We start from the raw sequence: 24,295 nt of genomic DNA, 5'->3' as shown, positions 1-24,295 counted from the left end.
CAGAGTGTTAATTTTACAGAGTCTGCTCGTGCACATTTTCAATCGACCGTAGTCCTCGTGTCAGTCAACCAACTAGATCGAGCTCAAATCTGGGCTTGGATTTCTACAGGGTTTTCGATCGACCGAACCATCCCCGTTGGTCGACCTGCCAAAGCGGGCTTCTCACGCTTATTTCTTGCAGGCATCACAGTCGACTAGATCTCCTCCGTCGATCGACCGAACTAGGATTTTCCAGTTTTCTTCATTGATTTGATTTCAGGTTTGGTCTACACTCTAGAGATTTACAATCTTTCACTTGGAGATCAAACTGCCATCAATGATCTCTCTCTGAACTCCTGCCATCTTTGCAAGCAGCTTCTCCTCCCCGGATAAATCCATTCTTCAATCATGATTTTCTCGGCAATCCTACTGATCCTCCTAGTGTAGCTCTGCCTTCAAACCCAACTCTTCTAGGAACCTGGTCAACCAAATCATCTCATTGCTGTCTTCAGTCACTGCGACATACTCTGCCTCAGTCATGGACAATGTTACTATCTTCTACAGACGTGAGACCTAGCTCACTGCTGTCGATGCTAAGGTATAAATATATCCCATGGTGCTTCGCCTCGTATAATGATCACCGACGAAATCTGCACCCACGTATCCCTGCAGTACCAACTCCTTCCTCCTAAAACACAATGATATGTTCACAGTCCCTCTCAAGTAACACAATATCCACTTCATGACCTCTCAATGTTGCTTCCCTGGATTGCTCGCAAACCTGCTCACAACTCCCACTACATAGGCGATATCCAGTCTCGTGCAAACCATCGCGTACATAAGACTACCAATGGCTGATGAATATGGCACCTTGCTCATGTGCTCCTTCTCCGCATCTGTCTTGGGTGATTGCTCTTCAGATAACTTGAACTAACTTTTAAGGGGTGTGCCAACTGACTTAACATTCTTCATGTTGAACCTCTAAAGTACCTTCTCGATATATTCAGCTTGACTCAACTTTAACGTCCCTTCATCTTCATCTCTACTGATTCGCATCCCAATAATTTACTTCGCTACACCCTGATCCTTCATAGCAAATTCCTTCGCCAATTACATCTTCAATTTGTTTCTCTCTTCTAAACACGGTCCTGCAACTAACATGTCATCAACATACAATAATAACATGATATAGCTGAATTCAAACCTTTTGAAGTAGCAACAATGATCTGAATTGCATCTTCGATAGCCATTGCTCTATATGAAGTTATCAAACTTCTTGTACCACTGTCTCAGAGCCTATTTTAATCTGTACAAGCTCTTCTTGAGCTTACACACTATCTCTTACTTTCCTTCTTCAATGAAACCAACAGGTTGCTTCCTGTAGATTTTTTCATTCAAGTCACCATGAAGAAAGACAGTCTTCACATCTAACTTCTCAAGATCGAGATCTTCTGCAGCTACTAAGGTCAACACCACTCTAATGGTTGTAAGCTTCACAACGGGAAAAAATATCTCATTGTAATCATTGTACCTCTTGTTTCCATCACTCTTCTGCTTGACCCGATAGACTCATTTATTATGTAAGGCTTTCTTCTGTGCAGATAGCTGAGCTAACTCTCATGTCTCATTAGTGTGTAAAGAATCTATCTTTTCTTTCATTGCATGCTCCCACTGCTAAAATTCACTAACTTGCATAGCCTCCTCATAGCACTCTGGTTCACCACTATCTGTCAAAAGTAAATAATCAAGTGATGAGAGATATTTGAGATTCGATTTGAGTACTCTGGATGACCTCCTAAGCTCCACGTCCTGGATAGTTATCTTTGAACCTGGAGTCACCTTAGTTCTTCGGTCAGAACTGATGTTGTCGCCCTCATCTAGAAGTTCTCCCAAATCCATGTACTCAGATCCACCTGCATCTGTAGTATTGTTCCCACTGGTTTAGCTATTCTTGGCATTGCCCCTGTCCTTGTACATCACCTTCTCATTGAATATCACATCTCTGCTTCTGATGATTTTTCCTATTCTTCTCATCCTACGGACGATATCTGAACTCACCAATGTCATATCCAATGAATGTACACTTCTCTAACTTAGCTTCTATCTTATCCCTAACATGGTCACTGATATAAACATATGCCACGCAGCCAAATACTCAAAAGTGTGAGAGATTAACCTTCTTGCTACTCCAAATCTCTTCTGGAATTCTAAATCCAATGGAACTGATGGCCCATGATTAATCAGATAAGCTAACGTATGCACCACGTCTGCCTAAAACGTGTTAGGTAGACCTGCATGTAGACGCATACTCCTTGTACACTCTATCAATGTCCTGTTCATCCTCTCTACAACGCCGTTCTATTGCGGCGTCTCTTGAGTAGTCCTCTCCAAACGAATCCTATTTAGAGCACAGAACCTCTTGAACTCTTCCAGCTCGTATTCTCCACCATTATCCGATCTGAGACACTTTACCTTCAGATCTGTCTTGTTCTCCATCATGGCTTTCTATTTCTTGAAGATCCTGAACACCTCTGACTTGTGCTTCATGAAGTATACTCGCACCTTCCTCGAGTGATCGTCAATAAAGGTGACATAGTACGCCAAACCGCCAAGAGAAGACACGCTAGCTGGACCCCATACATCTGTATGAACAAGCTCTAGATTCTGAGCTTTAGGTGGCCTTCCACTCTTCTGAAAACTGATCCTCTTCTGCTTCCTGTAGATGCAGTCCTCGCAAACAAGAACTTCTACAGAATCGATGTCGGTTAGCTTTATCTGAGAGTGTAGATTCTTCATACCCTTCTCACTCATGTGTCCTAACCTTTTGTGTCATAGATCTGCACTCTCCTTGCTATCTACAATTACGAGGATGTCACTCGCATGTGAAGTGATGTAGAGAGTTTCTTTTTTGTTATCACGGGCAACCACTATAGTACCATTGGAGATTTTTTACGAATCTCCGGTGAATATTGAAATATAGTCTTCTGCTCTAAGCTGTCCAACCGAAACAAGATTCCTCTTTAGCTTTGGTACGTGTCTGACATTCTTTAGATTCTACTTGGAGCCCTTTATCTGAATCTGCATGTCGCCTCTCTTCCAATAAAACTGCAAGGCTCGTTGTCCCCGAGTACACTTTCCCAAAGTCCCCTACTACATAGTTCTGAATAAGCTTCCTATTAGCAGTGGTGTGGAATGAGAGTCCTGAGTCAATAACCTAAGAATCAGAATTGCTGTCCATATCAAGGATCAAGGTATCTTGCAAGATATGAGCCTCCTGCTCATTCGCATCATTCTTTTGTACTTTACATACTGAAGACATACGGCCTTCCTGGCCGTAGTTCCAACGCTTCCCTTTGGTAGGCCTAACCTTCGAGTTCAATCTCTTCTTTTTTGATTTTGACTGATTCCTATTCTGGTTACCCTTCTTTTGGCTTCGACTTATTTGTTCGAGATTTAGGGCTAAACCTGAACCTTCAGATTCAGGTGATTTTCTTCTAACCTCATCGGATAGAATCATACTAACAACCTCGCTTAGCTTCAACTTCTCCTTCCCAGCCAAGTTGCTAATTGCGGTCGTGCAACCTGTCCAACTATCCGATAACTGTGATAGAATCAATAGGGTCTACACTTCATCATCAAACGTGATGTCAACGGAGATAAATTTGTTAACAATCATGTTGAACTCGCTGAGGTGCATCGTGAAGGAGCATCCTTCTGCCATCTTGAGGTTTAAGAGCGTTTAGATGAGATGCACTTTTTTTGCGGCTGACGGTTGCTCGTACATCTTCGCTAGAGCTTCCATAAGCTCCACCGTCCTCTTCTCTTTCAATATATTATGGGTGACCAATTTGGCGACCGATAACCGGATTTGCCCTAAAGCCTTCCTATCCAGTATTTCCCACTCTTCGTCTGATTCCTCCTTCTTTCTCTTTGTCTTGCCCATCAACGGATGGTAAAGATCCTTCTGGTATAGATAGTTCTCAATCTACAACTTCCAGTATGCGAAGTCTGATCCGTCAAACTTCTCGATCTTTGATTTTCATTCCTCTGCCATGGTTCTCGCACAAATCTTCTGAACGAAGCTCTAATACCAGTTGTTGGGGGTTTGAAACAATCAATCGAACCCGTGCCCTTTCGGACCTTGTGCTAAGAGTTTAGCAAGTAGGAAAATCACCACAAATAAAAAAATTTATAGGAAAGATAAACAAGAAAGAACACACCAGATTAACGAGGTTCAGCAACGTGCCTACGTCATCGAGAGCCACACCACACAATTCTTTGATTAATTTGAAGAAGATTACAATGCCCACAAATAGGTTTTTATCTCTCTGAGATTTCTCTGAAAGAATCATCTCAAAACCCTCTTTTTCATGTGTTCTACAAACCCTAAAAACGTTTAGGTATATATAGGATCCCAGCCCAAAACAAAATCCCAAACAAATCAGGAAACGAAAAATCCCGACATCGGTTGACCGGACCAATGGCTTCGGTCGACCGGCCCAATGGCTTTGGTCGACCGGACCAATGGCTTCGACCGACCGACCAGAGTGTTAATTTTACATGGTCTGCTCGTGCACATTTTTGGTCGACCAGAGTTCTCTTGTCAGTCGACTGACTAGAGCTCAATTCTGGGCTTAGATTTCTTCAGGGTTTTCGATCGACCGGACCATCCCTGTCGGTCGACCGGCCAGAGCGAGCTTCTCACGCTTGTTTCTTGCTGGCATTGCGGTCGACCGGATCTCCTCCGTCAGTCGGTCGAACTAGGTTTTTCCAGTTTTCTTCGTTGATTTCATTCCAGATTTGGTCTACACTCTCGACACTAACATAAAGCTGAATGCCAACACGTTAATCCTCAGAGAAAATACTAGTAGAATCAATAATCTAAGCCCCCTTTGTCAGTATTCAAATTGAAACTTTTTTTTCTCACTTAACCATACGTGCGCCATGTGCATCAACCAAATATCCTTTCAAATTTCTGAAGGATAATACATAATTACAAAGTCTTTTAGGGAAGTGATAAGATCACCGCATGGCATAACCCTTCGCTGTCCAATACAGCAAGGGCTAGATTTTTTATCAACTTGCAACCCGTCGTGTTCTTTCATCAAATGGCCCTCTCCGTTCTTTTTAATTCTAATCTGAAGGCTGATAGTGGTAGGCCAATTGATTATGATATCAAGCAGGCCCTGCAAAAGTTTCTCTTATTAAAGCTCAATGGCTCCACAATATCCTTGCTTGAATAGGCATGTTTGTGTTGCGTTCGTTGTTGAGTAACTTTGTAGGGAGGATTGAAAGAGCGTTATTTAACCTAATTGTGGAGCTTATTCTTGCCAAGAAAATAATTCCTTCACGAAAAAGTTTTAGTTGCTTGTATGATCTCTCTGCTCACAGCGTGTCTGCTAATCTTATTGTAGTGGGTTCATAAACTCTGATCACACACTAATAACTAACTAACAGCAAACAACTCACCCCCACACACAAACACACACTAACATGCAGGCACGACGCAACACGTTTAACTCAACATTCTCCCCCTTAAACTTGTTGTATCTTCTTCACATTTATTACCACGATCTTGGTCTGCAGCTCGACGAATCTCTTATGCCCAAGAGGTTTTGTTAGAACGTTGGCAAGCTGTTCTCCCGTTTTCACATACTCCACTTCGATCTTATTCTTCTGGACACAATCACGTATGAAGTGATACTTTGTTTCTATATGTTTGCTTCTTTCAAGGTACATCGGGTTCTTCGTGAGAGCAATGGTTGACTTGTTATCAATTTTGAGAATAGTCGTCACATTCTTCTCCCCAATCAACTCTCCCATCAGGCGACCCAACCAAACTCCTTGGCAAGCAGCTGCCTGGTAGCTACATACTCCGTTTCACAAGAGGATAACGCCACCACTCTTTGTTTTCGCGACACCCAAATGATTGGGCTTGCACCAAGAAAGTATATGACTCCCGTGGTGCTCTTGCAGTCGTCAACATCTCCAGCGAGATCACTATCACTATACCTTATCAACCATGTTTCTGACTCCTTCCTTATTCCATAGACGCAACCATGATTGATGGTACCTCGCACATAACGCAGTATTTGTTTCACTACTGCCATATGAGTTGTAGTTGGAGCTTCCATGTATCTACTCACCACCCCAACAAAGTATGCAAGATCTGGCCTGGTATTTACTAGGTACCGTAGACTCCCGACGACACTTCTATACATGAAAGTGTCAACTGACGGGCTTGCATCCGTCTTTCTCAGCTTCATTCTCGGCTCCATGGGAACTTGGCACTGGTTGAAATCTGCTAACTTCAGCTTCTCTTGGATCGTCATAGCATGCCCCGACTGACTTATTGTTATTGCATTCGGATCCTACCTCACCTCAAACCCAAGATAGTAACTCAAGAGCCCGAGATCACTCATCTCAAACATTCTCTTCATTTGCTGCTTGAACTGCACAATGTCCTTGATATTTCATCCGGTGATGATGAGATCATCAACATAAACCCCCACAACCTAAACTACAGTACCTTGCCGCCTTTTGTACACCACAAGATCGAGAGGACACCTTTCAAAGCCGAGTGACTAAAGACATTTTTCAAGCATTGTATTCCAAGCGCGGGGAGCCTGTCGTAGCCCGTACAATGCTTTCTTCAACCTTAGTACTTTTTCTTCATGGCCTTCTTCTACAAACCCCTTTGGTTGTGCTACGTAGACCTCTTCCTCTAGCTCACCGTTTAGGAATGCAGACTTGACGTCCATGTGATGTACCTCCCAGTCTTCTTGTGCCGCTAACGCGTTCAACATCCTTACGGTCTCAAGCCTTGTGACTGGAGTGAATACTTCGTTGAAGTCCACACCTTGCTTTTACACATACCCCTTTGCCATGAGTCGAGCTTTGTACTTGATCACATCACCTTCCAGTTTCTTCTTAACTTTATACACCTATTTCAGACTGATTGTCCGGTGCCCTTTTAGAAGATCAACGAGTTCCCAGGTGTGATTCCTTTGTATGGCTGTAATTTCATCTGCCATAGCTTTCTTTCAGTTGTCACTATCCTTAGCTTCTTCAAAGGTTGTCGACTCCTCGACAGAGAGGAAACACAGTGCTGCCTCTCCTTCCACCTCTCGAGTCTCATCATATATTTCCTGCAAACTACGGTATCTCAAAGGTCTTTCAGAACTTGCTAAGAATTCAGGAGTACCTTCATGTGCAACTATGTTGTTTGTCAGTTCTTGGTGTACTTGTTGGCGTAGCTGTCTCATTGTCGCTTCCTAGAGTTCCACCAATGCCCAAGCTGACCAAGGGGGCTGGAGTTCTCGACTCTTGCTCAGCTTCTGCTTGTGCCGGCTCATAATCCACTGTAAACACCTCATTTGAGTTGTACTCCTTATGACTTTGTGTGGTGGAAGACCCCCAGTTCCATTCTCTATCTTCATCAACGATTATGTTCCTACTCACGTGCAGCTTCTTCTGGTCTGGATCATACACTCGGTACGCCTTTGAACCAGGTTCATAGTCGAAAAAGACCATCGGTACACTTCTATCGGACAGCTTCTTCAAGTGTGGGCTCACTGTTTTGACATATGCCACATAACCAAACACTCGCAAATGTTGGACATTCGGCTTTCTTCCCGTCCATGCTTGATATAGTATCATTCTCTCCAGACTTTGAGTCGGCGCTCGATTAAGCAAATATACCGCATTCCTCATAGCTTCCCCCCAGTATACTACAAGTACATGTTTACTCTTCAATAGACTTCTTGCCATGCCCAACACTATTTGGTTTCTCCTTTCGACCATGCTGTTCTGTTGAGGAGAGTACGGCGTAGTCAGATATCGCTTGATTCCCAGCTCTTTGCAGTAAGAAGTGAATTTATTTGAGGTAAATTCACCTCCCCGATTAGTTCAAAATGCCTTCAGTTTGTTCTCAGTTTTTGTCTCAATACTCGCCTTGAACTTCTTGAAAGCACCAAATGTCTCACTCTTACTTTTTAGCATTACTACCCACATATATGTACTATGATCATCCACTAGTAGCATAAAATATTTGTTACCTGCTAGCATAGCGGGTGTGATTGGGCCACAGAGGTCGCCATGCACGAGTCCAAGCGATCTGTCGGCTCGAAAACTTGTGCTGTGAGGGAAGGAACCTCTGTGGTATTTGCCAATGATTCAACCATCACAGATCTGTCTCACGTGCTCTACAATAGGCATGCCGATCACCATCTCCTTCTGGGCTAACTTCCTCAAGGCTGGAAAGTTCAAGTGCCCATACCGAGCATGCCAACTCCACGCATCATCTCCTAGGCTTCCCATCAAGAACACTGGATAAGCCACCTTGAGGTTGAGCACGTACAACCTATTCTTGGACTTCCTCACGTTGGCCAAGAGCTTGCTGCTCCTGTCATAGATGCGCAGATGACCTCCCTCCATAACTATTTTTCACCTATTTTCATCCAGTTGCCTAAGGCTCATGATATTGCTGCATAGCTTTGGTATATAATACACATTTGTTAGAAGTCTATGCTCACCGTTCTGGCATTGAAGCATGATGGTTCCACTCCCTTGTATCTCCACGACCGAGCCATCGCCGAATTTGACTCTGCCGCACACCTTCTCATCAAGTCTGAGAAGTTCTTCCTACAACCAGTCATATGATTGCTAGTACCGGTATCTAGGTACCAAATGCTAGTCTCGAAGACCACCTCTTCGCTGCTCAGCCTCGGCTTCACATATTCTTCGTAAACCATCATCTTTTCTCCCTCTCCTTGAGCTGTGTATAGAGACTCGCACACCTCGGTCAAGAGCAATGCAGGTTCATCGTCGTGTTGCTTTTTAGCAAGGTGGGCTCTCTTTTCCTTCTTCGACTTTCGGCATTCGGAGGCATAATGACCATAATTCTGATAGTTGTAGCAGTGGATCTTTACCTTGTCGAACTTGTGATACTTCTTTCCAGAGTCGTTTGAGTGTTCCTCAACGCCGTTCCCACATCCCCGGCCATGGTAGCGACCACGACCACCGCTGCGCCGACGACCACCTCCTCCATGCTCGCTCGTTCTAGCCACTGCCAAAGCCCTTACCTCCTTTCTTCTTCGTCTTGGCCTCCCATTCGGCCTAGATCAGTAATGCGTGCTCACCTTCCATGTCGCCAAAACCTCACAGCCGCTCTTCATGTGCCTTGAGCCGGCCAAACACCTCCTCGGTCATCATCTCACTCAAGTCACCGAACTGCTCCAATGTGGAAGCAATTTGCAGAAACTTTGGTGTCACCGCTCGCAACACCTTCTCCATCACAGCAATATCATCCATCTTCTCCCCTATGGCACGTATTTTGCTCACCATCGTGTTCAGCTGCACAACGAACTCATCGACGGACTCTCCTTCTCGCATACGGAGAGCCTCGAACTCTGTCTTGAGGGTTTGCAATTTTTCCCTCGTCACACGATCGGCCCCCACGTACATGGACTTCAATGCAGCCCACGCATCTTTGACCGTCGTCTTCTCGGCGAGGAAAAGAAGGATCTCATCGTTCACCCCCTGGTAGATAACCGCAAGTGCCATCTTGTCGCGTCGGTTGTTGACTCTACCCTCGGCCTCGACGGCGTCCCACACGCCCTGAGCCTGCATGTAGACCTTCATTTTTATGGACCACGTCGGGTAGTTGCTGCTCGTTAGTAGTGGGTATTTAAGTGTAATACTCTCCTCTCTTCCCTCCTTCGTTATCGCTTCTCCGCCGGTGACATGACTTGATGGCGATGGAGACTCCGATCTTTCCATGATCTTAGGCATTCACACACCACGACTCTGATACCAAATGTCGAAAGGAACAGGGTTGCAAAGGCTCAACTTACAGAAACTTTGCAGGAAGGAAACATAGTACTTTATTAAATGATGGAGTGCTTTTACTTGTGTTTCTACCAATCATAGCAAAGTCCAAAATGATGGAGAGCTTTTACTTGCGTTTCTACCAATCACAACAAAGCCCAACTATTTATACACAAGGAAATCTACCAATGGGTGAAGCTAACAAACTCCACAAGAAGCTCTCAACTCATGACTCTTTCACTGCTACAATTTCTCCACGTGGGTGAAGCTAACAAACTCCACAAGAAGCTCTCAACTCATGACTCTTTCACTGCTACAATTTCTCCACAAGACTCGTTCCTCTCTCTCACACAAGAAGCTCTCAACTCATGACTCTTTCACTGCTACAATTTCTCCACAAGACTCGTTCCTCTCTCTCACACACTAATAACTAACAGCAAACAGCTCACCCACACACACAAACACACACTAACATGCAGGCATGACTCAACAAGTTTAACTCAACAATAAATTTGTACATTGGAGGTGTTTGGGCACGAGCACTAGTACAAACTGCAACAGCCCCAACGGTTGTAACCGTTGAGGCTGATCGTGTCCCCAACGGTTAGAACCGTTGGGGCTGCTAAAACGCCCGTTGGGACAAATCCCGTTGGGGCTGATGGTGCCCCAACGGTTGAAAAACTTGCCCCAACGGTTACAACCGTTGGGGCAAAGAAATTTCTTTTTTTTTAAATAAAAATAAAAATACGCCCCAACGGTTAGAACCGTTGGGGCCTTAATCAGCCCCAACAGTTCTAACCGTTGGGGTCTTAATTAGCCCCACCGGTTAGAACCGTTGGGGCAAGTACCTGATTAAAAAAAACAATTATATTCAATATTAATCACTCTTAATAGAGACAAAAACACAATGCATACACACGAAAAGTATAACAAAATATAAAATTTGTATTCATAAGCTTTAATCAAAATTGGATTCTACTATACATCCAAATTTAAATGATTTGCGACGAGATTCTTTTTTTTTTCCAACCAAGCTAAGATTTCATTTAAAAGCAAAGAGTTACATGGTTACGCCTCTCATATTGAGAGCGAGCCTTTTCTGAAGTGAGGCGTCCCTCACTTTTACAAAAGATTACAATATACATGTATGTGAGAATACAAAATTAAGCCATGTGAGCTATACTCTTAGACAATTGATCCTCATACATGCTTCGAGCATTATACATTTCCAAAGCATTATTATAGGAAAAGACAACATTAGCAGGGACCCCATCCAATTCCTGAGTTCATATCGCCAGTGTTCCCTTGTTCCACCTCCCAAAGCCTGTAATTAACTAATTTGATTCTAAATTCACTAAGGGAATAGATAGTTGTTGATGGAATAAAGTACGTATCCGATCAATCTGTTTTGGTTTTTCCTGAAAGATAAAACAGTATAGTGATCAACAATTTTGTTCTATTTAAACTACAAAGTATACTGACATATATTCACATATGAAACTAACCTCATTATTGTCATCACCAATTGTCAAAAAGATCGCTTGTTCATACTCTGTGTATGCTTCCCATATCTTGCCGACTTCAACCACATGCACTCCAGCAGCAGTAAAAGCCCGTTCAAATAAGCTTCTCATTTTTAGGATGTCATCCGGTGCACATTGAGACACCAACTGATCGTATTCTTGAACAAAATTTAACTAATCACACAACGGCACATACTGCATGTAAATGAGGTCGATCACTCAACCTATAAATTACTTCAACAAAATTTATAGTTCAAATACATATAGTTTTATCTTAGAACAGTGAGCCGCATATAAAAATAAACCCTATATGTAAATATAAACCCTGTGCAACAGGTTTACAAATAGGTGCAAGAAGATAGCATCTAATATATGAGTGTTGTCTTTGTCATATTTTCATTTTCTTACTCTATTTATCTGGTGGGATATGATCGTTGAAGCTCTATTCCATCCATCCTCCAACATATTATTTGCCTAGAATCAATATAAAACACAAACACTAGACAAACAATATTAGATGTAAATTGTTTGTAAATCATCATCAAAATAAGAAGGCCAACACTCGGAAGCCACACAATTAATTTCTTATTAATCAAAGAAATTATAATGCAAGAGCAGATCTCAAACTTGAGATCTCTCAATAAATACAAATCTTCATTGTAGCTACATTGAAGATTCTCCTCTCTTAAATACCCCTCTTTAATTCCTCCTCTTTAAATTTCTCTCTTTAACTTTCCTCTAAAATCTCTGAGCATTGGAAATAAAAAGAATCGTGAGAGGAGAGAGAATGAGCTCCATCGTCGCTGAAAGAACACGAGAAGGAGAGGCTAAGGGTTTTCGAGCTCTGGGTTTCCCTTTTAGGGCATCTCCAACCCTTTGCCTCAAAATGGTGCAAATTTTGCACCAAAATGGTGCAAAAGTCACATCTAACAGTAATTCATCTCCAACCCATTGCACCATTTTTTGCACCAAAAAGGAATATTCTCAGTATCTTTCTTTTTATCTACTTTTATATGATTATTTTTTATTCCCTATATTTTTAACTATTTCAACAATTAACCCCACATATCAAATTTTATTTTTTCACATATTTTCCAAACAAAATGATTTATTATTTAAAAATTAAACTAATAAAACAATAAAATATTATTTTATTAATTAAAATAACTTGATTGCTAAAATATTATATTTTTATTATTGATATTGCCAAAATATTACATTCAAGAACATAACAGGAAATAAAATACAAGGAAATAATTAAACATTAACAACAATGTAAAAATTATAAATTTAGTATGCACTTAACTATCTGAATTAGTGTATTCCTCCCATAGATGATCTATCAGCATTACAAAGCGCAATATGAGCATCTTTATCCTTGATTTTTCCGTAACATGTAATAAATTGAGTAAATCTTGTAGTTTCATCTGCTACCATATCAACTTCTGGTGTTGGTGCTTCCCTCACTTCTTGAATTGGTGCATAAAGATCACGTTCATCCTCGATTATCATATTGTGCATAATAATGCATGCAGTCATTATGTCATGTAATACATGTTTTTTCCAAAAACGTGCTGATCCTGCCACGATTGCAAATCGTGATTGGAGAACTCCGAACGCACGTTCTACATCTTTTCTACATCTCCACCACAGCAATGTCATCCATCTTCTCCCCCATGGCGTGCATTTTGCTGATCACCGTGTTCAGCCGCAAAACGAACTCATCGACGGACTCCTCTTCTCGCATACGGAGAGCCTCAAACTCCGTCTTGAGGGTCTGTAGTTTCGCCCTTGTCATACGATCGGCTCCCACATACATGGACTTCAACGCAGCCCACACATATTTGGCCGTCGTCTTCTCGGCGAGGAGAAGGAGGATCTCATCGTTCACCCCCTGGTAGATGGCCGCGAGTGTCATCTTGTCGCGCCGGTTGTCAACTCTACCCTCGACCTCGACAGCGTCCCACACGCCCTGAGCCTGCATGTAGACCTTCATTTTTATGGACCACGCCGGGTAGTTGCTGCTCATTAGTAGTGGGTATTTGAGTGTAATACTCTCCTCTCTTCCCTCCTTCGTTGTCACTTCACCATCGGTGACATGACTTGATGGCAATGGAGACTTCGATCTTGCCATGATCTTAGAGATTCACACACCGCGGCTCTGATACCAAATGTCAAAAGGAACAGGGTTGTAAAGGCCCAACTCACAGAAACTTTGCAAGAAGGAAACAGAGTACTTTATTAAATGATGGAGAGCTTTTACTTGGGTTTCTACCAATCGCAGCAAAGCCCAACTATTTATACACAAGGAAATCTACCAGTGGGTGAAGCTAACAAACTCCACAAGAAGCTCTCAACTCATGACTCTTTCACTGCTACAATTTCTCCACAAGACTCGTTCCTCTCTCTCACACACTAATAACTAACAGCAAACAGCTCACCCACACACACAAACACACACTAACATGCAGGCATGACTCAACAAGTTTAACTCAACAATAAATTTGTACATTGGAGGTGTTTGGGCACGAGCACTAGTACAAACTGCAACAGCCCCAACGGTTGTAACCGTTGAGGCTGATCGTGTCCCCAACGGTTAGAACCGTTGGGGCTGCTAAAACGCCCGTTGGGACAAATCCCGTTGGGGCTGATGGTGCCCCAACGGTTGAAAAACTTGCCCCAACGGTTACAACCGTTGGGGCAAGGAAATTTCTTTTTTTTTAAATAAAAATAAAAATAGGCCCCAACGGTTAGAACCATTGGGACCTTAATCAACCCCAACGGTTCTAACCGTTGGAGTCTTAATTAGCCCCAACGGGTACAACCGTTGGGGCAAGTACCTGATTTAAAAAAAAAATCAATTATGTTCAATATTAATCACTCTTAATAGAGACAAAAACACAATGCATACACACGAAAAGTATAACAAAATATAAAATTTGTATTCATAAGCTTTAATCAAAATTGGATTCTACTATACATCCAAATTTAAATGATTTGCGACGAGATTCTTTTTTTTTTCCAACCAAGCTAAGATTTCATTTAAAAGCAAAGAGTTACATGGTTACGCCTCTCATATTGAGAGCGAGCCTTTTCTGAAGTGAGGCGTCCCTCACTTTTACAAAAGATTACAATATACATGTATGTGAGAATACAAAATTAAGCCATGTGAGCTATACTCTTAGACAATTGATCCTCATACATGCTTCGAGCATTATACATTTCCAAAGCATTATTATATGCAAAGACAACATTAGCAGGGACCCCATCCAATTCCTGAGTTCATATCGCCAGTGTTCCCTTGTTCCACCTCCCAAAGCCTGTAATTAACTAATTTGATTCTAAATTCACTAAGGGAATAGATAGTTGTTGATGGAATAAAGTACGTATCCGATCAACCTGTTTTGATTTTTCCTGAAAGATAAAACAGTATAGTGATCAACAATTTTGTTCTGTTTAAACTACAAAGTATACTGACATATATTCACATATGAAACTAACCTCATTATTGTCATCACCAATTGTCAAAAAGATCGCTTGTTCATACTCTCTGTATGCTTCCCATATCTTGCCGACTTCAACCACATGCACTCCAGCAGCAGTAAAAGCCCGTTCAAATAAGCTTCTCATTTTTAGGATGTCATCCGGTGCACATTGAGACACCAACTGATCGTATTCTTGAACAAAATTTAACTAATCACACAACGGCACATACTGCATGTAAATGAGGTCGATCACTCAACCTATAAATTACTTCAACAAAATTTATAGTTCAAATACATATAGTTTTATCTTAGAAGTTCAAATGGAAGTTGTTCTCTTCATGTGAATGAATATATTTGGAATAGTTCAAATACATATAGTTTTATCTTAGAACAGTGAGCCGCATATAAAAATAAACCCTATATGTAAATATAAATCCTGTGCAACAGTTTTACAAATAGGTGCAAGAAGATAGTATCTAATATATGAGTGTTGTCTTTGTCATATTTTCATTTTCTTACTCTATTTATCTGGTGGCATTCTGTGTGCTCATTAAACATTATGCTTTCTTTTTCTTGATCTTTTTTCTTATGTTTTTGTTTTTGTTATAATAAGCTTCTCTTTGTTTTCTTCTTATTTCATTTTTTTCTCTCTTCCGACAAAGCTGCATAATGGTTTCTCCTATTTTTATTTCGTTCTAGTTCAATCTCAATTGGTGTCGAAATTACAAATTATCCTTGGAAAAAGAAAAATTGTAAACACACTTATTTCAGAAATTATTATAAAGTCTGTAGCAATGAGAAAAGATATATACTACGAAAACCAGGAAACAAACAAATCGTATAGAAGTTAATTGAAAGAAAATTACTAATACCAACAATATAGAAGTCTTGCAGAAGCCCCAACATATGTCAGACCCTATAGAAAGAAACTGCAAGAGAAGGAGAAAAAAATTAAACAGGGGGGAGTTTTCTAAAAGATCTTGTTACACAAACATTCCAAATGAAAGTGCCTTTCCAGATATAGTATAGAACAGAAATTAAGGTGCAAACACAAATGTATACTTCATATGTTGTCTACTAGTTACTTGTGGAACAAAATGTACAGTAGCAGAAAGCTCCTTAGAGCTTTTTCACAATTCAAAGCTGTAAATTATAAGCGTAAGATATATTATTGAACTGGTAAAAGAAGTGAAGAAAAAGTGAGCAGATATGTAAGTATCTGATTTCAAAATGTCAAATATAAAAAAAAACTACATAAACTTACAATATATTATACTCAGGATAGCATGACATTGTTGCAAACAGAGTAGCACCTAATTTTTATAAAACTTTACAAGGTCATAAAATTTATCGGCTAATTAAGTATTCTTTATGACGTAACTTTTTATTGTTGCAGACTTGTCACGGATTGGGTTATTGCAGTGCTTGCTTTGAAATTCTTAGTGATGAGAATATAGGGATCTAGACATGTTTCTTATGAGCAGAAGGCACATACATGGTAATATTTGTATAAACTCAAATATCAACACAAGTAATCATTATCGTTTTATCATAGTTCGATAAATTGACATTAGTTCACGTTCGATATAAATTAAACATGAACTTGATTTGCACAAGTTTTTTATTACCAGAAGGTACATACATGCTAATATTTATATTGACTCAAATTTAATTCAAGCAGAAAACATTACCTCCTATTTAAGGAAACTTCATCTTTGGCTCATTCCTCCCACCGTTATATGATTAACATGGAGAAATTTGTCAGACTTGCTTGTAGTATGATGTAAATGGATGGCCGCTACTCTACTCATGTATATATTACCTCTATGTCAATAACATACCTAGCAAATATTAAGGAGCACAATTTTGTATTAAACATAGGATGGTCATAGCATGCTTTAGAGGTCGTGAAAAAGAAAATGGACACTGTTCAACAAGGTTACTAATCAATATGCAAAAGGTATAACTTGGGGGGGGGGGCGCTAGTGAATGTGCCACATGAGCTAAGATGGCTCTTACGGAAAAATTAGACATGGAACTGAAGCAATCAAAATTAGTGGCTGACTTTATGATGATGAGGTTCGTCAAATCTTGCTAAAATTAATAAGAATGTGTACATAAATAAAGCAATGGCATTGTGGCCAAGACTCTGAGGTGATTGTGTCCAAATTAATTTCCCGCACCAAAATTTCATATACTAGATAGATTATTCATAAATTCCTCTCTTTCTTTAGTTAATTTAAACATTCCAGGCTCAAAAAATCCACCAAAAGAGGTAAATATTTAGAACAAACTTACAATTTATAAGGATCAGCTCCTGTGAACCTAGTCGGCTTCTCAATCGGAATCAATACCTACACATCCAATCAGAATTCACAACAAAATGGCAGCAATCAATATTTTCAATGTTTTTGAACAGTCAATTGCTAAAGGTATCACCAAGGATAATAAAGATATGCAGGGCTTTGGTGCGTCAAAGCCTTGAATCTCAATCTCAGTGAACAGTTGAAAATTCCCTCAAAACACCTCAACTTTTTTATCTTCCCATTTCTCTTCATTTAAGACATCTTCACAGACATTAAGAACAAATAAGCTAATCAATCTAGACTCAAATAATCGGTAACAATCGAAAAAAACCCGAAAATCTGATCAATTACCCTATAAACGAAAAAAAACCCGATTACAAAATCTGATCAATCGTACCTCACGATTAACCGCAAAGATCGGGCAGTGGCGGCCGATCACATCGTGCCAAACCGTTCTCAACTGAAATCACACATTGTCAATAAAAAAATTAAAGTGTAGAAGAGAAGAACCGACGAAAAGGAGAGGATTAGGGTTTTGAGACGTTACTCCGTGGTATTGGCCGGCTTTGCTCTTGGGGATGATGTCTCCAGGCCTGTAGGCGAGAGAGATGGGAGTAGATTTGAGATCGAGAGGATGAAGAAGAGGAGAACGAGGGTTTGGGTTTTTTGATGTGTGAGAGAGACAGAGAACGGGGCAGGTGTGGGGGGGTTTTGTTTTGTTTTTTCAAATTTCGTCAAAATAAAGGGGGAATTTTCCCTCCGTTCTGTTTTTTGGCTAAAAGAACTTGCCCCAACGGTTTTTAACCGTTGGGGCTTGTGCGACCAGCCCCAACGGTTGGACACCACCGTTGGGGCTGAACCTCTTTTTACTAGTGTGAGAGAGAGGAACGAGTCTTGTGGAGAAATTGTAGCAGTGAAAGAGTCATGAGTTGAGAGCTTCTTGTGGAGTTTGTTAGCTTCACCCACTGGTAGATTTCCTTGTGTATAAATAGTTGGGCTTTGCTGCGATTGGTAGAAACCCAAGTAAAAGCTCTCCATCATTTAATAAAGTACTCTGTTTTCTTCATGCAAAGTTTCTATGAGTTGAGCATTTGCAAACATGTTCCTTTCGACATTTATCATCTTACTGGTGGTATTTTGATCCTCCCCAAATGTTAAGATACTTACATAGTGCGCGTATAGTTTCGCATTGGAAAGGATAAGAAAGAGTTATAGAATTTACCGTGGCTAGTGCTTGATAGCTTAGTGTTTGGGTAATTTGACTTTAGCCAAATAATCTCTTTCCTTGCTTCAGTGGCTGCAGTATATTCAATTGCTAACTTGGCAGTGACAGCCATCTATTGCAGCTTATAAATTAAGCACTCACCATTGAGTCACTTACTATATATGAAAATGCAACAGAGACCATATTATTTACCCTTATTTTCATTAACCTGACCCCTACGTGTCATCATGCCTATCGACTTATCGGACCGGTTTTTTGTTTTAGTTTTAGTTTTGGGGTTCTCATCCCCAATCTCTCAGTACTATGTTTTTCTATAAATTAAGTTCCACGAAAAATAATCTTCAATGTTATATTTTAACTGTAAAAGAGTCACCTTCTCCAAACCATCTGATCATCATTGGATAATTGTGACTTATTCCAAATCATTGCTCTACTAGACGACCGATTATGATTGAGAAAGTTGTCTCTCTAATATTTGTTGCATCTGTTCGCGATGAAAGGATCAGAATTCGCATCTCCACAGGATAGTCGTCCCTCTACCCTATAATAAGAGGTTACAAGTCAAGACAAATTGCTCATATCACTACATAGAAGTCACTAGAGAAAACGCCACACTTACCCGACTGCACAACACCATTGACAAGATTGTCCTATCTTCAGATCATCAAGTATCAAAGCCTCCAATTACAAGTGCATCACGTTCATGCTAATAAAGAAAAAGATAGGGGGGGAAAGCAAAGTAGTTAGCTCACTTGGAGAACAAGTAGGGGTGCTGTAGAGAACCGTTTTGTAATCATTTGAAAAAAAAAAGAAAAAAAGAAAATCAAAGGTTTTGTAATTCTAGCCCTAACCCATGTTTCAATTAGGTAAATTAATGTTCTAAATAGGAATAAATGTGATAGGAGTTATAGAATGCAAAGGGACTTTGAAACCCTAAGTAAATCAATCCCTCATAACTTCATGGACGCAACCAAAAGAGAAAAAAACAGAGCTTTGGAAGAATTAGAGAAATGAATTTAGGACGAAGGCTTCAACAAGGTGAGTGTTTTATTTTTATTTTTATTTTTAGTAATGAATTCTTGTAGAAGAGAAAGGAAATAGTACCTTTTCCGGCCACCAGCGTCACCACCGACGATGTTCAGTGATCTCCGATCAAATCATGGACCGGACCTTCGCCAGCGGTTCAAACCCTAGCCACCGATCCCAAATCCCTTCTTGAATGAGTTCAAATTTATTGAGAAATCAAAGAGTGGACATGGGGTTAAAAGAATAAACAAAGATCTTTAGTCTAAACCCTTGAGTTTCTAAAAAATTAACTTCTAGTCCAAAAGAGAGAATAATTCTAGAACATTATCCATGTTGTAGAAAATTAGTTTTAAGTCCAAAACTTTATAAAAACAGGTCCTTACGAGAACTAATTGTGAAATATTAATCTTAGCCCTTAGACTAGAAAGTTTTGTTGTAAGTGCAAATTTTGCTTTAAAAGAAAGATAAACAAAATTTTAGGAAACCCCTAGACCCTAGAAATATCAAAAATTAGTTTTGGGTCCAAAAACTGATAAGGAGATATTTCTAAATAAAACCTATTTAATGAAAATATTTCCTTTGAGTCCTTAGTTAAATAAAGTTTACTATTAGATTCTCTAGAATAAAAAAATAGAAACAAGTTTCAGAAAAATCCTAGAAACTAGAAAACCCTAGTAGTATACTCAAAATAGTATGTGCATGAAATCTTTTGTATTAGATATTTATACATCTTGTATGATTATAGGTTTGATCAAGGAGTAGGTTGTTGGAGTACGGTTCTCCAAATTGTTATCAAATATTTTAAGGTGAGTAGAATTTTTCTCATTGGTTATTTTCTATTATATATTATTTAAATGATAATTTTATTTTTGTATAGAGAAATAATGGATCACACATGTTATTCTGTTCAATTATAGTAATTGTTAACAAACGTGAATGTGATAGCTATTTATCTTTTACAAGATAAATATTGTTAAGTATATGAGATTATTGAAAATTTATCATTTCAAATTCAAAAATCCCATCTCTCAGCAAAAGCTCATGAATTAAATAAAGAACACAAGCAAGAGCCAAAATCCCAAGCCCAGAATCAAGCCGAGTAGCTTGTAAAAGCCGAAGAAAATAAAAAATCAAATATGAAAACAAAATGTATTCAAGATGGTTGGCCGTAAAGAAAAGACGATATCTCTCAATCCGGAAGGTGGAATTTAACATATAATATATAAAAATCGCCTATCTCGACAAGACGAAGCCATCTGCGGAGGCGGATTTTTGATTGGACATCGATGCCAACATCGATGCTGGCATCGATACCAGCATCGATGCCAGCATCAATGCTGGTATCGATACTGACGAGTCAGTTATGCTGGCATCGATACCAGCATCGATGCCAGCATCAATGCTGGTATCGATACTGACGAGTCAGTTACAGATCAATGGCTGATTTTTGATGGTTTTGGATAATGATTCAATCCAAAGGCTCTCATTCACTGATGTTTACTATAAACAGGGGTAGAGAGTAAGGGGTTAGGGGTGTAAAAATTTTTATAACTCCTTTTGGAGAGAAGGGCTACTCTTAATTGAGAAGGTCTTCCAAATTTGTAACTTTTTATTACAATTAATAAAAGAATTTTTTCACCACTTTAATTTTTTTTCTTCTCTTTGTTGGATGATAAAGATGAAGATGAAGATGGAGATTAATTTGAAGGTTTGTTTTTCTTATTTCTCTTTTATTACTTATTAGTTTAGATTTATTTTCATGCTTGTAATTAGATTTTTTTTTCTTGTTTAAATAGCCAAGAGGCTAGAACCCTCTTGCCTTAGATTTATTTCATGCTTATAGAATAGATTTATTTCATGCTTATAGAGTAGATTTATTTTCTTGCATTTAATTCTTACAATTTATTTTATAGTTTAGATTTTGTAATTTATTTTGTAGTTAGATTTTAATTTCTTATACTATTCACCTTGAGGCTAGAACCCTCTTGGGTTTAGTTTTTCTTTTTGTTTATTTTTATTTTTTTGATTCATCTTTAGGCTAGAAGCCTCTAGGGAATCGCCCTTTTCTAAGAAGTGTGTTTAATTTTAGATTACACATATCTTTAATTGAATTCATAATCTTTACTTTCTAAAATTTTATTTTTTATTCTTTATTTTTATTTGTTTCATGATTTTTCCTTCTTGCCTTGTTGATCACATTTTTTTATCACTTTCACTCTCAAATATATTCATTTACACAATCATTTTTATTCTCTCCATCTCTCCACAATCATAATTATTCTTCACTCCTATTTGTCACGCACACAACATAAGAACCGAATTTATATTTTCTTCTATAAAACACCTTCCTCGTAGGATCGATAACTTTTTATACTATAACTTGACACGGTTGTGCACTTGTAACATTTTTGGTACATGTTTATGTCGCATCAAGTTTTTGACACCGTTGCCGGGGAGGGTGCTTAAGTAGGATTTTATTTAATTTGGTTCTTTAACTTGTGTGTTTTTTGTGAAGGAACCGCTTGGAGCTTGAAGATCGCGGATTGGAGATCTAGAACTTGGAGAATTGCTTTTAGGTAACTCTTCTTTCTAGTATTTTTAATTCCATCCTTTTTAGTTAGCTTCACAATAAGAGATAATTAGGATTAAAAAAAAGAGGGATTTTATTTTTTTGTTGACCATAATAAAATTCACCTTTCACTTGGATATTAACTAACAAGATAATAAACTCAAATAATGTTCACCCTTCTCATAGTTGTTTGATTGTTAACTCTAATAAAAAAATATAAAGATTTTTTTTCCATCTTTTTTAGTCGCTTTTAATTCATAGGGTTACATTGCATATAGTTAGTAGGAATTCACCAAAGTGATTTGAGCATCTAGATTTGGCACACACTTTAAAATATTTTTAAGGGCAAAACCCCATAATCAAGATAAGGAGAGGGATTTCATCACCCTTTCCTTAGCCTAAAAATTACTAATTCCTCACTACACCACCCAAGCCTAGTAAAACTCATTAGACGTTGGCCCTAAGGATTCGAGCTCAATAAGGAACAAAGAATCCTTAAGTGAACCGATTTAAGTTTTCTTGGATTAGTTGGTGTCTAAGGTAAGATTTAGGGGTTGCGTAAAGCGCTCCGTAAGGAACGAGGTACTTAATTGATCTCTGATCACCCTCTAGTACTATCCTTACCTGGCTGACTACTCGAGTAAAACTTTAATCTTTTCACTTTAGGAGTTTTGGTTAGGAGCTGGTCTAGTTGAGTTAGGCTTAACCCTAGAGTTAGAGTGATTGAAAAGTGATTGCTTTTGATTTGTTTTAGTTAGGATTTTCCTTTTTCTTCTCATAATAAAACTAATTTTTTCCCTTAAAAAATTATAAAAAGAAGTTGTTTTTGGTGTATGCAAACGTGGATTAGGGTTAATACACATCGATTAATTCGTTTTGAACAAATTCCAGAAATGGCATATCCTAATTCACTCGTTCTTCAAGATATGTGCTATCCTACTAGGAATGCAATCCCCTCTTGCATTAGGCTCCCCGAGGCAAATGGAACTAACTTTGAGCTTCGATCGTAATATATCAACAAGCTTCCAAATTTTCTAGGGAATGAAACTGAAGATGCATATATTTTTATCTCAGAATTTGAAGAAGTATGTATGATTATTAAAATAAGAGAATTAACTGAAGATGCAGTCAAACTCAGATTTATTCCTTTTTCCCTCAAAGACAAAGAAAAAAAATGGCTATACAGCTTATCCATAAATTCCATCATAACTTGGAAGGAATTTATCAACGTTTTTCTTAAGAATTTTTTTTCGATCCATAAAACGGTGAAGCTAAGAAATAGCATCATGAATTTTAAAATTGTCCCGGGAGAATCTTTTTGGAAGTATTTTGACCGATTTAAAGATTTTTTCATCCAATGTTCTCATCACGGTTTAGAAAAATAGCGATTGTGCCAAATAATTTATGAAGGATTAGATTATTTTGCAAAAACTTCCTTAGAATCAATGTGCCACGGGGATTTCATGAGGAAAAACATTGATGAAGCTTGGGTGTTTTTAGAGAGTCTTTCTAAAAAAACCATGCAATGGGAACACTGTGATGACCGAGTGTCATCAGTTCCCCAACCCAAGTCCAATGGTATTTCCTTAGAGTCGAACATTACATATGAAGTTAAGATGGCCACAATCATGCGTAGGTTAGAAGCTTTAGAAATCAAGGAAAGAGCATCGGCTCAAATCAATCAAGTTTCAGCCTCAGGATATCACAACTGTCTGTCACCATCTCATGTTTTAGAAGAATGTCCTCTCTTAGGAAATAATCAGTCATTAGGACAGGTCAACGCTACATTCCAGCATTACGCAAATGATCAATTCTCTCCAACCTACAACCCAGGTTGGAGAAATCACTCAAACTTTGCATGTAATCAGGGAACTCACTCCGGAACTCAAAACTTCACTCTCTCTTCAAACCAACAATTTCCTAGGGGAAACACAGTTCCTTTAAATTCTTATCCACAATTTTAATAACCTAATCTGTCGTATTAAAATCAGTCTCTGCTTCATCAAGCTGTAATTTAGACTTCTCACAATCCATATCAGGATAAACATCTCAATGTCTTGGAAATCATAATTAAGGCCTCCACTCAAACTACGAATATGTTGACTCAAACGTCTAGCACTCTGAATTCATTCATGCAATCAACTGGACAAATACTCAACTCCAACACTCAAGCTATAACTAGATTAGAACCCTAACTTGGTCAACTAGCTAGTGCCGTGAGTGAAAGAGAGAAAGAAAAATTTCCGAGTTAATCCGTGGTCAACCCTAAAGACACAGGATGCAGTTCATCCTATGAAGCTCAAGTGAATGCAATCAATTCACTTCGGTCAGGTAGACAGGTCAATAATCAAGTG

The 24,295-nt window shown here is 39.1% G+C and overlaps 2 protein-coding genes and 1 long non-coding RNA gene across 7 annotated transcripts; all 3 read right to left on the bottom strand.

Moving 5' to 3' along the window:
* LOC109839239 (uncharacterized mitochondrial protein AtMg00810-like) lies at positions 5,802 to 6,311 on the bottom strand. Its single transcript, XM_020407667.1, has one exon. It carries the CDS (start codon positions 6,309 to 6,311, stop codon positions 5,802 to 5,804), a length of 510 nt encoding a protein of 169 aa, XP_020263256.1.
* On the bottom strand, positions 8,496 to 9,759 carry LOC109839238. Its single transcript, XM_020407666.1, has 2 exons — positions 9,143 to 9,759; positions 8,496 to 9,096 (listed from the first exon to the last, which is right to left on the bottom strand). Exons 1-2 carry the CDS (start codon positions 9,757 to 9,759, stop codon positions 8,496 to 8,498), a joined length of 1,218 nt encoding a protein of 405 aa, XP_020263255.1.
* On the bottom strand, positions 14,351 to 17,939 carry LOC109838063. Of its 5 annotated transcripts, XR_002246563.1 has the most exons (7): positions 17,669 to 17,939; positions 17,519 to 17,581; positions 17,114 to 17,169; positions 16,507 to 16,656; positions 15,688 to 15,744; positions 14,832 to 15,044; positions 14,351 to 14,744 (listed from the first exon to the last, which is right to left on the bottom strand). It is a non-coding gene; the product is annotated as an uncharacterized LOC109838063 (long non-coding RNA). The 5 variants fall into 5 exon arrangements; XR_002246559.1 differs by having other exon boundaries at positions 14,832 to 15,744; XR_002246562.1 differs by lacking the exon at positions 15,688 to 15,744.

The sequence above is a fragment of the Asparagus officinalis genome, chromosome 4 (genome assembly GCF_001876935.1).
Source record: "Asparagus officinalis chromosome 4, Aspof.V1, whole genome shotgun sequence".
Lineage (NCBI taxonomy): Eukaryota > Viridiplantae > Streptophyta > Magnoliopsida > Asparagales > Asparagaceae > Asparagus > Asparagus officinalis.
The sequence above is the reverse complement of the archived record's forward strand: the minus strand, read 5'-3'. Positions and strand labels throughout refer to the sequence as shown.